This window comes from Solea solea, chromosome 10 (assembly GCF_958295425.1).
Source record: "Solea solea chromosome 10, fSolSol10.1, whole genome shotgun sequence".
Lineage (NCBI taxonomy): Eukaryota > Metazoa > Chordata > Actinopteri > Pleuronectiformes > Soleidae > Solea > Solea solea.
In genome coordinates this window covers 20,278,518-20,294,322 of record NC_081143.1, presented here as the reverse complement: position 1 = coordinate 20,294,322, position 15,805 = coordinate 20,278,518, and the positions used below count along the sequence as shown (strand labels likewise).

At 43.9% G+C, this 15,805-nt stretch overlaps 1 protein-coding gene across 7 annotated transcripts in view; it reads left to right on the top strand.

The window, feature by feature from the left end:
• The window catches only part of add3a (adducin 3 (gamma) a), an 86,475-nt gene extending 71,421 nt beyond the window's left edge, over positions 1-15,054 (top strand). For 4 of the 7 annotated variants that reach the window (XM_058641113.1, XM_058641114.1, XM_058641112.1 and 1 more), the window contains 11 exons: positions 1,520-1,669; positions 1,820-1,963; positions 2,496-2,594; positions 3,597-3,770; positions 4,436-4,693; positions 5,768-5,872; positions 5,968-6,054; positions 6,841-6,867; positions 8,124-8,247; positions 11,759-11,851; positions 13,945-15,054. In XM_058641113.1, coding sequence (XP_058497096.1) covers positions 1,520-1,669; positions 1,820-1,963; positions 2,496-2,594; positions 3,597-3,770; positions 4,436-4,693; positions 5,768-5,872; positions 5,968-6,054; positions 6,841-6,867; positions 8,124-8,247; positions 11,759-11,851; positions 13,945-14,189 — 1,506 coding nt within the window. In that variant the 3' untranslated portion in view covers positions 14,190-15,054. The remainder of the gene's footprint in view (positions 1-1,519; positions 1,670-1,819; positions 1,964-2,495; positions 2,595-3,596; positions 3,771-4,435; positions 4,694-5,767; positions 5,873-5,967; positions 6,055-6,840; positions 6,868-8,123; positions 8,248-11,758; positions 11,852-13,944) is intronic. The other 3 variants (XM_058641115.1, XM_058641116.1, XM_058641117.1) reach the window with 3 other exon arrangements.
• The last annotated feature ends 751 nt before the right edge of the window (positions 15,055-15,805 follow it).

Sequence of the window (15,805 nt, the reverse complement as noted above, 5' to 3'; positions counted from 1 at the left end):
GCTACAGTCGCTGCCTTTTTTCTTTCTTATCGTCTATTCAACAACAGCAGACCTTTCAGATTCCTTCTGACACGTCCTTTGGCATCGTTTTTATAATTAGCAGAGCTCTTTATCAGTAGGGGCCTCTCAGCTGGAGGGCTATCTGACTGACAGGGGGGGGTACAGTCTGAACTGTACCAGACGCGTGATGTAAACAATCAATGTTCAATCATCTGACAGCATTTCATTACACTTGGCCTGTGCCATTCTCTTTCCTGTGCCGGGTGAAAGCTCAACAGAGATAAAGCATTGATTCAAACGTCCATATAAGGCTGTTAAAGGACGGAGCAATCACTCAGGAATATAATATTATATAATAAATTATAATATAATATAATATAATATAATATAATATAATATAATATAATATAATATAATATAATATAAAATAATATAATATAATATAACATAATTAACCTGACAGAATATACATATCTTCCCTATTTATATTATGTTATATTATATTTGTAGTGCTGTTAATGTATTTATGTAGTGATGCAAGCACTACAAGACAATGTTTTCAGACTTTAAACTCAAAGGAAACAAGTGGTTTTGGTACACGGGAGCTTGTTGCTCCTTTGTGGTTTCTTAAGAGAATAAAATCAGATGGAAAAACCAAATAGGGAATGGGAAGAAACAAATGAACCATGTTATTTAGTATGTGTTACTAATTCGTTAGTTTGAATGATTAACAAAACCTGATTAACCTTATAATAACTGTGCCAGTTATTTGTAATGTAGGGTAACAAGAGGCCGAGTCCCTGTTTTACAAGCTCCAGATGTGAAGTGGGTGTATTTTATTACATTGGGAGTGTTATTATGGGATGCCCATCCCCGTTGTGATCATGCTGAATGGACTGTGTCTTGTGAATGAAGAATGTAAGTTATAGGTTCTGGTTTGAATCAGCGAACACGTGGCTACGATGATGGCACATTCTGTACAGGCTCCACAGGCAACGCTGCAGTTTTCTCTCTTTATTATTTGCTTTTACTGCTGCAGACTGACATCTCCAGCTTTTATGTCTTAGCCTTTCTATCTTTTTATTCTCCAAGCCTCTGCCCTGCAGGTTTTTGCGTTTTTCTTCCTCTCTCCCTGTCCATCGCTCATCTCTTTCCATTGTGTAATCTAATTACTAATTGCCTGGTAATAAAACAGTAGCATAGTAAGAGACATACTATCCATTCTCTGACTATATTATCTTTCTTGTTGATCTCCAAATTCATTGTCCCTTTTAAGAGCAGATCATGTGTCATCATGTGACAGTATTTCATCTTCTCACTTAATGTTAGCGGGGTATCGGCTGCTTGGCTCGGGCATATTTGATGACATCTGGGCAGTGTTAGTTTTAAAGTATCAGTCTCCTTCGTCCTCTCTATCGCCCGTCTCCCCTGTCGGGGCGGTTCCTGTCGAGCTTTACAACCTGCAGATGGAACTCACCGAAACACGCACTGACTCTGCCTCGTCTCCTCGTTTCCTCAGGTGAAGGTCAACATCATCGGGAATGTGATCGAACAGGGCACCACCAACCTGAGGATGGACCCTGTGGGCTTCAGCCCCCATGCTGCCATCTACTCCATGCGTCCAGACATACGCTGCATCATCCATGTGCACACGCCTGCCATGGCTGCTGTGAGTTCACATACCACAGCAGAGCGACTGTCCAACGTCTGGTCGATCTGATCGAGTCAATTATGAGACAGTATTTTACAGTCAGCCTTTAGAAGACTCCTATCGCTCATATGACTTCACTGCCTTCCTCTCACCTCTCTGCCGATTTAGGTGTCGTCTATGAAGTGCGGCATCCTGCCCATTTCCCAGGAGTCGTTGATCCTGGGTGACATCGCCTACTACAACTACCAGGGCAGCCTGGATGACCAGGAGGAGCGCAGAGACCTGCAGAAGGCCCTGGGGCCAACGGCAAAGGTAGGGACACCCAGGAAATCCAAAAGCCAATCATTCAATCCAGAAAAGTTTAAGATGTTTGTAAATTGGACTGCAAACCACAAACAAGAACCAGACAGTTTAAGTTGAGTCTTGTCCTTGCAGTCAACAAAGAGAGATGACCTCATCACCAGGGTGTGGAGTAAGTTCAACAGTAGCAGAACGATAAAACCAGCCCGTCCTGTTGAAATGTTCGCTGTGTTTATTGTTGCCTCATTTTGTTCCAACGTGTTCTGCACAACGTGAGTGTCTGACACTTTCTTTCTGTTGTGATTATCTGTGATCAGCAGAATTCAAATTGGCAATTCTGGGATTTTTTTTTTTTTTTTCCCCACCTTTGGTTCCTGCTGTCATCACCGAGTGACCCAACCCTTGTTGACACAGAGAATCAGAACAGTTTGATGAATTCATTAACAATGAAAAGGCGTGTTTGGTCTCATTAAACTTGACTCAACTTGGCTCCGTTCTGGTGTGCCTCAACATTACGACATCTGTGTGTTTGTGTGCGTTGCAGGTTTTGGTGCTGCGGAATCACGGCATGGTCGCGCTCGGAGAAACCATCGAAGAGGCCTTTCATTACATCTACAATGTCCAGTATGCCTGTGAAATCCAGGTATGCACGGAGCAGCTAACTGCCGCTGTTTTTGGACACTTAACACATCCCAGAAGTGCTGTTTCCCACATGCACGTGAATGAGACTGACCAGGCGGCAGCTTTCCCTCCTCCGTCCCAGTCTCATTTCTCTGCAGCTGCTGTCACTTTTTTTTAACAACACTATATCATAATCTGGTGCCATGTGGAGGATTTAGACTTCAGTCTACAGTCTAATAATCTATGCTATGATGAGATGTGACCGATGAAGGGATTAAAAAGCGGATGTGTTTTTGTCGATGCTCTTCATTTTAACTGTGGCTGGTAGTGGAGACAACAATGGATACAACTGTTGACACTGAGCTAAAGGTTTTACTGTAAATCTAAATGGATTCATTTAACCCTTCTGTGTACTTCTCATGAGCCTAACTCCTAGACCGGTTGCCGTCCAATCACAGACGAGATTAACCAGCGCGTCACACGTTTGTGCCATCAGCTTCTCAGCACCGTCATTCCCAAACGGTTGAATAACTGCCAGATATCGAAAGTGAAAGTTATCTTGGAGGAAAAAGGAGCAGAAGCACTCCCTCATTGAAAATGTGTTGACAATTCTACAGCCATAACATCAAGATAAATCCAGGCAGCCTGAATATCATGATGGTCATAAGAGGGTTAAATGTGTATATATATGGGGACATAGCAAGAGGTACTAGGGAAAGTATGGATGTGTTAACATGGGAGAGACTGTTTGTATCGGCAGATTTGATTATTAAGAACTTTTCACTGCTGGCGTCTTTGTGTTCACTTGTAGATGTGTTGGATTTTCGAGATCTGATTGACTCTCCCTGGTAAAGCAAAAGGAAAATATTAATCCATCCTGCAAAACCCCAGCTTAATTTCTATAAATAAAACCCTCCCCGCCCCCCGCCATGTACTGTATATTGACCTCTCCATCTGTAGTTTGCCCTCAGTTTAGCGTAGAGGCTGACATCTCTGTCCCACTGTCCTCTCTGCATGGCTTTAGGTGAATGCCATCTCATGTGCCGGCAGCGTGGACAACCTGATCGTGCTGGAACGGGACAAGTACAAAACAACAGTGGTCGGTGTGGCTGAAGCGGGTATCAGCATGGGGAGCCAGGTCAAGTGGAAGCTGGGAGAGCTGGAGTTTGAGTCTCTGATGAGGATGCTGGATAACCTGGTGAGTCACGTACTGCACATAATAATGCTGTGAACGAGACATTATCTATCTCACTATCTACATCTGTAATTGACACGTGAGGATACAGACACTGTTGATCTGTCGCAATCTTACAACTGTGACTGAATATTTACAGGAGAGGTTTAAACCAGATTTCTAGATTAAAAAAAGGGAAAAACAACCCAGAAATGAACGGAACTTGGCTGTCAGGCTGTGTGTGGAAAAATGTATAAAAAACAGTGGAGCCGCGTGAGAGGACGGGGACAGAGAGAAATATGAAAAGGAAAGGAAAGATGAGGATAAAGAGGATGGGGGGATGCAGGGAGAAGGGCAACAGAGAAAGGGTCAGACAGGAAATGGCACACTGTGTTTGTCCTCTGTGCTGCCAGAAACCCTGCGGTCATCGCTCTGGTTCTGCCTTTCTTTTCCATTTGCTAACTGTGAAACTGGCGGTTCAATCAGCGTCACAGGAAGTGAAAGTCAAAGAATAATAAATGCTTATTCTGTTGTGCTGCAGCTGTGTTTGGAGGTTGGAAGAGCCCGCACAGGCTACTGGAAAAACAACGTCTTGTGAGGCCATGTGCTTTTTGTGAACTAAACAAGCCAAATCCTTTCCGATCAAAGAAAACCAACTGTAGGACTTGTGATCGTATGTCCCGCTGCAGGGTTACCGCACAGGTTACACCCACAGGCACCCCGTCGTCCGGGACAAGCCCAGGCACAAGAGCGAGGTGGAGATCCCTGCCACCGTCACGGCGTTTATGTTCGAGGAGGACGGGGACTGCGGTGCCACACGTCTGCCCTTCAAGTTCTTGCAGCAACGACAGCAGAGGGAGAAGACGCGCTGGCTCAACTCACCCAACAGCTACACCAAGGTCAACGTGGAGGGTGGAGAGGAGCGCTACAACAGCCGGACAACCACAGTGAGCACTTTGTGCTTTTATTAGTGTGTGAAAAGTGATGGTGTAACACATGTACGACAGTGATCTTCAGTCTTGTTGCAATCCTAATTGAAGACAGTACAGGCACGTGGTTCACGTAGGTTGCCAGATTCTCCAAAAACTCAGCACTTGCAATGTTTTCATGCACAAACACACACACACACACACACATTTTTATAAACATTGAACCTGATTTTGTTATTTTTAGTGTGTCAGCAACACGCGATGATTGAAAGTGAAAGTGTGTCTGCTTTAGAGCAGCATCAGAGAATCATCACACTGTAAAAACATTAGTTTCATGTGTCAGTGAGAGAAGTCTGTCTTCAACATGCTCTCAATATTCAGTCATCTATGTTCTTTATGCAGATCCTCTTTTTGAGAGGCTTTTTCAGTTCCACGATCTCTGCTGGCATCCCATGTGTTATTGTGTTAGGGTTAGGTTTACAGAGCAGAAGACCAAACCAAAGCACAAACACAGTTTGCTCTCTGTATTTTGTGAATATACTGCTGCCAGTATTTCAGTCTAACGTGTTTCCTCAGTCTTATGTCTTAATATTTTCATTTAGTTTCTGACATATCACCTTGTCATGTATGTTTTTGTCTCTTGGGGACATGAATATCTTGTGATGAGGACAAAACACTTCTGTTCTGTTTTTTGACATTTCAAAATTGACACTAGATCGCCACCTACTGGCTGAAAAGGGAACTATATCAAATCAGTTGGGCCGACTGAAAACAGTTTCACAAATCTCATCCCTCTCTCTGCTGATTCCATTTTCTTCTTTGTCGGTAAACGCATCAGGTTTTTGTGATCAGAGACATTTTTCTTTATTTGCACATCAAGCCTCCACTTAAAAACGTGAAGTGCACACTGTGGCTGTTTTTTGCTTTTGGTATGTTGCTGTAGAAACATGTCGGAGTAAGACGACTGCATCAGCTTATTCTTAGGCCATAAAATAACTCCCTGTGTTTGTAATATTAATAAATATACAGTATGTTACTGTTATATCACATTACTGTTGTTATACTGTTATATGACTAACATATATATTATAGTGGATGAAGGCGGAGGAGACAGGAACCCCGATCAGGATCGAGGACCCCAATCAGTTTGTCCCTCTCAACACAAATCCCACTGATGTGCTGGAGAAGAGGAACAAAGTGAGTTTCCACTCGGTAATCACAATTCACGTGTAGAGCTGTAGCTCAGACGTTAAAGTCTTCTGATGACATCACTGTGTTTTGTTCTTCCGCAGATCAGAGAACAGAACCGGTGTGATGTGATGACATCTGGTCCACGCTCTCAGGCCCTTGCAGGAATCCCTGTTGACCAACCACGACGGGTGAGGATGAGCTCTGTCAGATACTCGTGTCAAGCGGTGATTATCTGGCACCAAAGCCTGAATGCCATTCACATGAGGAAGTACATAGGGAAATGTGGAAGGGGTTAACGTTTTAAACCCATGGTTTACAAACTTTAGCACACTCTTAGGTATTTAGCTTGTGTTTAGGCATCAGCCAGGTTACATTTTGGTTGAGTTGCACTGGGTCATAAAGGTGTATGATGGTGCAATAAAATACAAGTAGGCGCCAAAAGGATGTCACATAAGAGCGCAGTGGACACCGAAAATGCAGAACAACAGAATCACAGGTTCAGCTGCGATTTAGGTACGACTACGAGCCGCTGATCAGCTGAACTTTGAGACTGCAGAGGAGCAAGAGCATTTAGACATTTCTACACAAATAAAGGGTTTTTAAAAGCTATTATGTAACGCACTGGGAGCCGGTGGAGGGAGGATGATGTGCTGGTGCCTGTGTGTCCTTGTTAAAAGGCGAGCAGCAGCAAACTGAAGATGGGAAAGGCCTGGCTAACCCCAACATAAAGGGCATAACATAACTAGACTAAATAATAAAAGCATGAACAATTTTTTGCTCTCTATTTTCTATAGTTCACTTGATAACACTGCCTGCTATTACTACTACTACTACGTCATCACACCTCCTGACCACTAGGGGGAGGCAAGTGACTACATCATGCTGAAGCAGTCTTGTGCTGAGTTATTAAGTGACTTAAAAGAATGACATCAAATGTTGACGCTGATGTTTTCTGTGGTTGGTGTCTTGTCCAGAAGGATGTGGTGCAGATAAAGGTTCTGGTAAATATTCACCAGTGTTTTCTAATTCTTCCTGTTTTTCTCTTTTCTGTAGTAGTTTTTTTCTCATTTTCACTCTTGTACAATGTGGATTCATGTGACACATTGTGTTTGCCTGCTCACAACCGTGGAAACACTGCATGTGTGAGTTGTGTTTTAAAAGTTGACTCTTGAGTCCGGGGCATCAAAGACACTTCCTTTTGTTTCCTGTGTGTGAGTCAGTGGAATGTGACGGTGTTTTGGACCCCGGCGGTATTCAGGACATTCCGCTTTACACACTTGGGTTTTCTGCATGTGTGTGTGTGACTTGTTTTGTGGGTACAAATCTATTCATATGCACATCGGTGCGTTGTGTTTGTGTGCCATGCATTTGCTGTGTTAATTGTCTCCGTTCATTCTGTTACGAGGCTGTTCGGGTTCGCGTTCTAATTGGATGATAAACTCGGCGTGGAGCTGGCGATTAGACGAGTTCTGTGTGATGTGGTCAACACCCTTGTTTTATCTCTTTACAAGCAGCTTTAGTTGTGTTCAAGTGCTGTGTGTGTGTGTGTGTGTGTGTGTGTGTGTGTGTGTGTGTAAGTTTCTGCCAGTCTGTGTGAGAGACGAATATTTCTGTATGCGGTGTACTGTACATCTGTTTTCTATGTATGTAGCGTAATATGATTACAATATAATTGTCTGGTGCTATTCACTTCACTTCACTTCATATGTATTTGTATGGCGCTGAGTCACAACATACATTATCTCACGAGCGTGCGGCCATCTGCCTCGACCGGTTGGGGGGAAAGCAAAAATGGGGGACAGAGGAGAGGTGGGGGACAGAAAGGGGGGAGAGAATGGACAAGATGGAGGTGAGGTAGAGACCGTTTGCATTTGCTTCAGATAGAATAGAATAGAATTATATTTAAATATGGACAATAATGCAACTGATGTTGAATATGAGACATAATCAGTACAATGACATATGGTAAAACTCCCTCACTTAATAGTACATTAATAACACAACTTGCAAGTCAAATATACCGAAAACATATGTATAACTCGTGTTTGTTGTTTTCTGTCTAGTAAGTAGTTCACAGCCTTCACTCAGGACATTTAACATTGTCTGATTTGACACTTGTGGTTTTTTTCGTGATAATTCCTTTGACCACATTGCCCAGCCCTCTGTGTACGTGGTTTTGTGCATGTTTTTTTTTTTCTGTGTGTGTGTGTGTGTGTGTGTTCACCGACACTCACCCTTGTCCCTGTCTCCTCCTCAGCCATACGTGCCCACAGAGGAGGAACAGATGGCTCCCCTGCCACCCAACCCCTTCAGTGAGCTGGCGGAGAAGGACCTCAATGAGTACCGCAAGAACGTCGAGGGAAAGCAACCGGGCCTCAGTGGTACGACACACACACACACACATGCAAACCTATGTCCACCTGCTCATAAATGCATGAATGTGCAAAGGCACAATGACATCATGTTCAGCTTGTAAATACAGCAAGAGCAGATCCCATGAGAGGAACACACACACACACACACACACACACACACACACACACAGGCGCAACTATCCTTTTAAGCACTCTGTATTGACTTCCATTAATTTGAACTCCCTTATCTTAACTTAACCACGTCCTTATTAATTAGATTCTGCCTCATAAGGACCATAAGGTTTTGGTCTTTGTGACCTCTGGTCTGGACAAGGTCAGCATTTGTACCAGAAAAGGTCCCACGGAGGTAACCAATTCAAGCACACACACTCTCCCTCCCTCTCTCTCTCTTAATGACCTGCACTTAATGCCTAAGTGTTATCGGCGAACAATCCCTACAACTCTGAATGCTTGTTTCACTACAGAGACACTGCAAGGCACCGTTTGAAAGCACAGCTCAGTGGAGATGAATTTGTATCGCTCGGCCTGAGTGAGAAGCCGATCTTAAAAGATGCATGCTTCCTGTTTTTTTATGAGAGCACAACTGATGTGTCAGCAGCCGGCACCTGCTTGATATCCGTGTGTGTCGGCACAAAGCCGGGGTGGGTGCATTTAATTGTTTTGTAGATGTTTTATAGACAGCATTTTTTTCCAATCGTTTACGATTAGATAAGATTAGCACACACGGTCTAATTCCTTTTCTTTCCCTTCAAACTTGCCAATACACTTCCCGGCGTGCACCACACGCTTTTTTCAGTTGTTGAGGGAAAGAGCGTTTAAAAGGAGAGAAGACAGTTTCCCTAAGCAGGGAGATATTGACTGTGTGTCCGTCTGAAGATGCTGTTAACAAGCTCCACCTGACATCCTGAAGTGCTCACAGTCAACTGAAAACAGCTGGAGGACATTTCAGACTGAGCTTGAAAATGTTGTCATGTGTTCACAAATCTGTGTCTCCTCCTCCTCAGGCCATGACTCGCAGATGTATGATTGCAAATGTGTTGTGTTCTCTCTCTGTCAGCAGTTGTGTTGTTTCAAAAAAAAATCCATATATTCCTGGGTCTGTCGCCTTAGCAGCAGTCCCAGTGAACACTCCCCGACACTAACACACACACCACTGGGGAATCTCTTTCTTTCTGTGTCTCTCTCTCTAACGGAGCATCACTGCCTTCTTCTGGACTTAGACACACAAACACACACACACACACACACACACAGGCAGACAGAGGATAGTCGTTGCTAATCATATTAGTTAGCCCTCTGCCCCACTGCCGTTCGGAGACACAGGAGAAAAATCAATAGCCCAGATAGTGAATGGGGTTATCCACCCGTCGTCTCTCTGCAGCGCTCCTCCTGACCCCTTCAACCAGATTACTGTGTGTGTTCCAGGTATTACTCATGTTGTGGGAACCTAAAATGTAATGTCCTCTGAAGTCATGAAAATAAGACTTGGGTATGTGTATGCACGTGTGTTCTTGTATTTGTTACCTATTTGGGACCTTTTCTGGCAAAAACCTTGAACTTGTGGTCTTAACAAAGACCAAAAACCTGGTCCTTATGAGGCACATGTGATCATGCATGTGCATGGGAATCATCCAAGTGTTCTCATGTTCGCACGTGAAACACGGTGAAAGTGTGAATGCACGTGAGAGAGAGAGAGACTGGTACGACTTCGATGGCAGACCGCACAGACAGCAGGTCTTCACACCCGCCACATGAGCGGAGCCCGTTGCTATGACACTGTTGCCCCCACAGCCCCATGAATCCCCGGTGACCAATCTGGATGCAGGCTGGAGACCGTCTGGAATGGCCTGATACATGCCTGGGCCACACACACACACACACACACACACACACACACACACACACACACACACATACACATGCTCGTATTTCCAACTACCTTATCCCTAACCAGTTAATGCAGGACCAGGTTATGGTCTCTATTAGGACGACTGGTCCTGACAAGGTCAGTGTTTATGCCAGAAAAGGTCCCAACACACACACACACACACACACACTCACACTGCAGCTGTTAGTTCAAAACTGCCTAATGTAAATGAATGCATTTATACTGGGACGAGTAATCCTCAACATGATAGAGCTCTTGCATCTCACTGCGCTTAATTCAATTCCTTAACTTTTGCATTTTATCCGAACACTGCACGCACACAACACAGCAGACTACGTTGTGCTTGTGCGACCACGTGACGTTCACTCTGCGACAAAGAGTGACTGTTGCGTCTCGGCGTACGCACGAAACCTTTGTGTAACCTCCAACGCGCCAGTGAACGTGCCAAAAATGGCGACGTCATTCATGCATTCACTCTGTTCTCTGTGTTTAAAGCTAATCAAGCTGCTAATGCTGAGCTGGACAGTAGCTTTTACGGCACTCACAAAAGTTGTTTTAAAAGGTTGCTGTAAAAGTGTTTTTTATAAGAAGTACAAAAAAAAAAGAGCCAGGAGCCATAATGTGTGGAAATTAAAATAGAATGTGCATCATGACAAAGGTAACGCTGACTTCAGCGTCTTCCAGTTTCAATATGTACAGTATTGTGATGCAGAGATGATCTTAGAAATGCATGAATGACGCCCTGATCCCTCGTGTGGTTCCTCTGGATAAAAGTGCCCTAGACCAGGGTTTCTCACTCCTGGCCTGCGTGTTATAGGTGTTATAGGTCGTCCTTGTTCAAACACGCCACACGAATCAGGTGTGTGCAGGGCAGAGGAGAGAGACACCCTGCCCTAATACATTTTGTCTATGCTGTTCATCTGTCTTCACAATCAAAAAGCTTATACTGTTGAATGTTTAAAAATGCATCAGTTGTCGATGAGAACGCTTTTTGTTTGAAAACAATGGAGCTGCTTTTTAGTCTGGATGAGCGTTACCGGAGACCTTCGGAAACTGTGACGCATTTACCTCCTTTTCACTTTAGTGAGTGTTTTTTTAATCGGCTGTGAATGAAAAGCTCTGCTACTTTTCACTTTCACCCATCGCAGGAATCCGATTGTTGTTTGTCATCAGTGAACCCTGTCTGTGAATACTGATGTGTGTCAGTGCGGACTCCTTCAGACTACGTCTGATAAGGGGGCTGAAATGCTCGTGTGATGATCTTAAAATGCTGTTTTCACATGGAAACGTGGTCGAGCTTCTCTGAACATCTGTCCTGTCACTGAGATATTACTTAAAAAAAAAAAAGCAAATGACAGATGAGTGACATGGATTTGGGGACTTTTTGGGGAAAAGCAGCTGTGCATGGCCTGATTCTAACATGTGTGTAACCACTAATCTCTCAACCCCCCCACTCTCTTTACCCTCTTCTGACCCTTTATCTCAAATCCTTCCATAACTCCCCTCTCAACCTCTCATCCCACTCACTCATGCTGTCACCCTTACACGTCAATCCCTCACACCGCCCTGCAACCCTTCTGTCCTCTCCTCTCCTCTCCCTCCCTCCCTCCTTCCCTCCCACCCCCGCAGATGGCGAGCACGAGCTTACCTCCGACGACGGCTCCACTCTCTCTCAGTCTCTGTCTCTCACCCAGTCCCTGCAAAGCACTCCAGCTAGAGAAGGTATCGCTCGCTCACTCACAGAGGGACAGAGACGCTTTTCACAATGATGCTCACTGCCGTGCCTTGTGTGTGTCTGTGTGTGTGTGTGTGTGTGTGTCTGTGCATGAGAGCGTACGTTTATGATCTGTGCTACATGTTTGTCATGCACTAATAATTTTACATATAAAAATATATATATTTTTGTTTTACATTTCTATGATTGACGGGGTCACGTATACTGTGTTCAGTCCGTTTCAGCGCCCCCTCATGTTTGATGTTGGAATTGGAAAGTCTCTCCGGAGCTGTAACATTTTTGATGACAGTTCAGAAATGGTGGAGTCCGTCGAAGTTCATTTTGCCGAGTACGGCAAAAGAGTTTTATTAGTCTCACAAACAACATACATTATATGTCATAACCTTAACTTTAACTTTAACCTTTTTAACATGTGTCGAGTACATGCAGGGTTCTCACAGGTTTTTTGAGGATCACCCTAAATAGACATGTGCTTGCAATTTTGAGCAAGAAAGAACCTTTACATGGAAGCATTTAGCAGACGCTCTTATCTGAAGCGGCTTACAAAAGGAAGGAATAAGCTACATAGAAGAAATCTTAGAAAGAACTCTACTGAGCGTGAGATTCCATGCAGAACAAAGAGCGAGTAAAGTTGCCTGGGAAATCCCATCTTAAGCTGTGTCGGCACATTCAGTCCTTGAATATGAGGGAATTGGTCCTGGAAAGTCCTTGAATTTGATGTCAACTAAGGTGTGGGAACCCTATAAATAGTGTCTCTCATTTGAAGCCGAGAAGCACCTGGGAAGTTTAAAAAAAAAAAAAAAATCCCACCAGTGCCTGAACAAGTTGTAAATAATGACACTGTGGGATTGACTTCCTGTCAGCTTCCCCTCAGCACAAACACACAAAACCACACAATGAGGCACAAATGAACCCAGGACAGCACACTTGACTCAGGGGGCCCATACCACTGTGAGGTCAATCTGTTGTTGTTATGTAGAAATCGGGTCAGTTATTGTAAAGGCTTCTTCTTCACATTTCTTTTCTTTCATTTTGTACGATGATGGAAATAAGCCAGGAAGGGCATCGTCGTCGCTATGTTTCAGTGTAGTAAATTTGATGCCTGTTTCACTACATTAGGGTAATGGCTGAAGTCCACTGTTCACAGGCCTGGTTTTTTCGTTGTTGTTTAGGTGAAAAGAGGACAAACTCTGGGCTCTCAGGTCACTGGGCCTTTTACGCAGGGCTGTTATGAAATATGTAGAGCACGGGGACAGTGTGTCACCGTGTGAGTGGGGGTTAAAAACACACTTCAGATGGGATTAGCGAGTGAGGGACACGGAGAAAACCACACACACAAACACACACACATGGGGTTAACATGGAAACAGAAAGGTTTTCCTTGGTCTTGAACCTGTTTCTTTTGCCTGTAAGGCAACAGTGCTATCCACCACCCCACCATGTGACCCCTACTAATGAGTATACTACAGTATGAGTCAGGGGCCTCAAACTCCTGAGGGCTGGTGAACTTCTAGTCTGGTGAGGAAGAGGGGTCCAGTTCAGTGATTTGAAATGAAAGTTCTATCTTGATAATCAGAGTAAAGAACAGTCAGGATGATGTTGCACACCATTTCAAAGTAAAAGTGTTTGATTTGATGCGTGGTTCACGAAAAGCTAACCTGTAAATAACAAAAAAACAGGCCGAAATAAAATCGAGTCGACATATTTAACAGTAACATGTAGACAGTTGTTATTAAAACACTAGACAAGCATGTATATAATGACATGTTGAATGTAATACATTCAACAATGTGATAAATGTAATCTAATGTATTATTATTATGAAAATATTGTTGACCGGCCAGTTTTTATTATAACTTTAACTTTAATATAAATGTAGGGCCACAGAACTTCAACTGAGGGCCTCACGGGACCCGCGGGCCACGGGTTTGAGACCTCAAACTCAACCTTCTCAACCTTTACCTATAGTAAAGGTTGAGTAGTATTGTTATTAGCCAATGTGATTATCTGGTTATTAATAAGGAAACGCAGACTAAATTCTCTCCCGTACTCACTCAGCTCCCTCCTCTCCTTCCCTCAGAGAACCACATGATGAACGGCAAAGACACGCACGCCGACGCGGACGAGGAGCTGTCCAAGCGCGTCAGTCAGCTGACCACCAGCGTGGAGAGCGTGGAAATAACGGTGCGCTCCGGGGACAAGATCGAGGAGGCGCTGTCTCCGGAGAGCTCGCCCTCCAAGTCGCCCAACAGCAAGAAGAAGAAGAAGTTCCGCACCCCGTCCTTCCTGAAGAAGAACAAAAAGAAAGAGAAGACCGAGGCCTGATATCACATGTGCAGCGCGGGGAGGAAAACCCACTGCATGGAAGGAGAAAGAGGGGCAGCGTCCCCATGTTCTGTGTCAATGTCTGTGTTTTTATTTTTGTCTCTGTTTTCAGCAGTTTTTCATTTTATTAGAATTTTTTTTTTTTGGTGCAAAAAGGTGATGGAAAGGATAACAGAGAAGAAAAAACAAAAAGGAATTGGTTTGTAACCGTAAAAATCATTTTGGGGTGGATGTGTGGATCCACACGGTGACATGGGGGCAGGTGTTGTGCATCTACACACCTGAGAAGAGAAGAAGAAGAAGAAGAAGAGAACCTGCCGTTAGGCCACATTTGAGTCTGTTCACATCCCGGAGAACTTGCGTCTCCTGAGTTGTTTCCCTGAACTTGAAACCACGTAGCATTTCTTTTATTTTTTTTTTTTATTTTAATTTTTATTTGTAAGCTTCAAAATCCAAGTGTTATGTAACGATTGGATTTACAACCTGAATGTTGTAAAACTGCACAAGTCGAAACAAAAGCTTAAATTTGCCCCCGTTTCACCTGACGCAGCTGCACCGGGAACTGAGAGGTCACACTGGAGAAGTGTTTGTGTCGGGTTCATTTACTGTGGGAGACGTTCTTCTTTCTCTCAGCTCTCGCTTTACTCTCTCTCTCTCTCTTCCGGCTTCTTGCGGCGCGGGCCGAGTGTTTGTGAACTTGAGTTAACTTGTTGTTAAACTGGACGAGATGGCGAGGAGATGAAGGCTGACGCTGACGTCATCTCAAAAGAGCTGCCGACCCATTCACTCTATTTTTTTATGTAGCATTTTCATATCTTGTCGTCATCTCAGTGGCTTTTGCCAAACTAAATGAAACAAAAACAAATCTCATGTCATCTCATGAAATTGGATCTTATGTTTTGTACTGAACGCAGTAGTTTTGTACTCATTTCTAACGAAGCTTTGACAGAGAGTTCACATTCAGTTCTGCATGTTTGCTCTGGAATTATATCCTTCAACACATTTGCTTTATAACATGTGACAACTGGACGTGTTGGCTATAGATTTTGAATGAACTCTATATTTCATATTTTATTGTTGCTGCACTTTTCTTGTCGTGTATTAACTCCTTGTAGCCGCACGTGGTTTCAGCCGTGAAGGAGATTGTTGTTCAAAGTAGAAAGAAGCGTGAAAGTCAGAGAGTGAGTCCAATGAAGACGGAAAGGAAAGTCTTTCATTGGTGTCGGGGAAACTAAACCGCAGAACTGCAAATGAGAATTATGGGTTGAGGAGTGTGAAGCGATGACGTGTTTGTCGTGTTCGTGTGCGTTTTTAAAGCCATATTGTCTTTTTTTTTTGATGAGAAAAGGGTTTGCGATTGTCGTCTGTCAAAGAACCCTCACGAGACTTGTGTAAAATCACCCCAGTGACTGCATCGACACCTCTCAGGCTCCCAGAAACTCTTCATTTCAAGTAGCTACATTCGCAAAATTGCCATTTACTTCCTCCTGGAACTGGATTGGGGGCGGGGGGCGGGGGGCAGGGGGGGGGTCACACGGACATTGTTTTTATTATTTGAAGGCCCCGCGAGCACGGCTGTCGTCTCACTTTCTAAAAGCATCCCCTGGTGGTGTTTT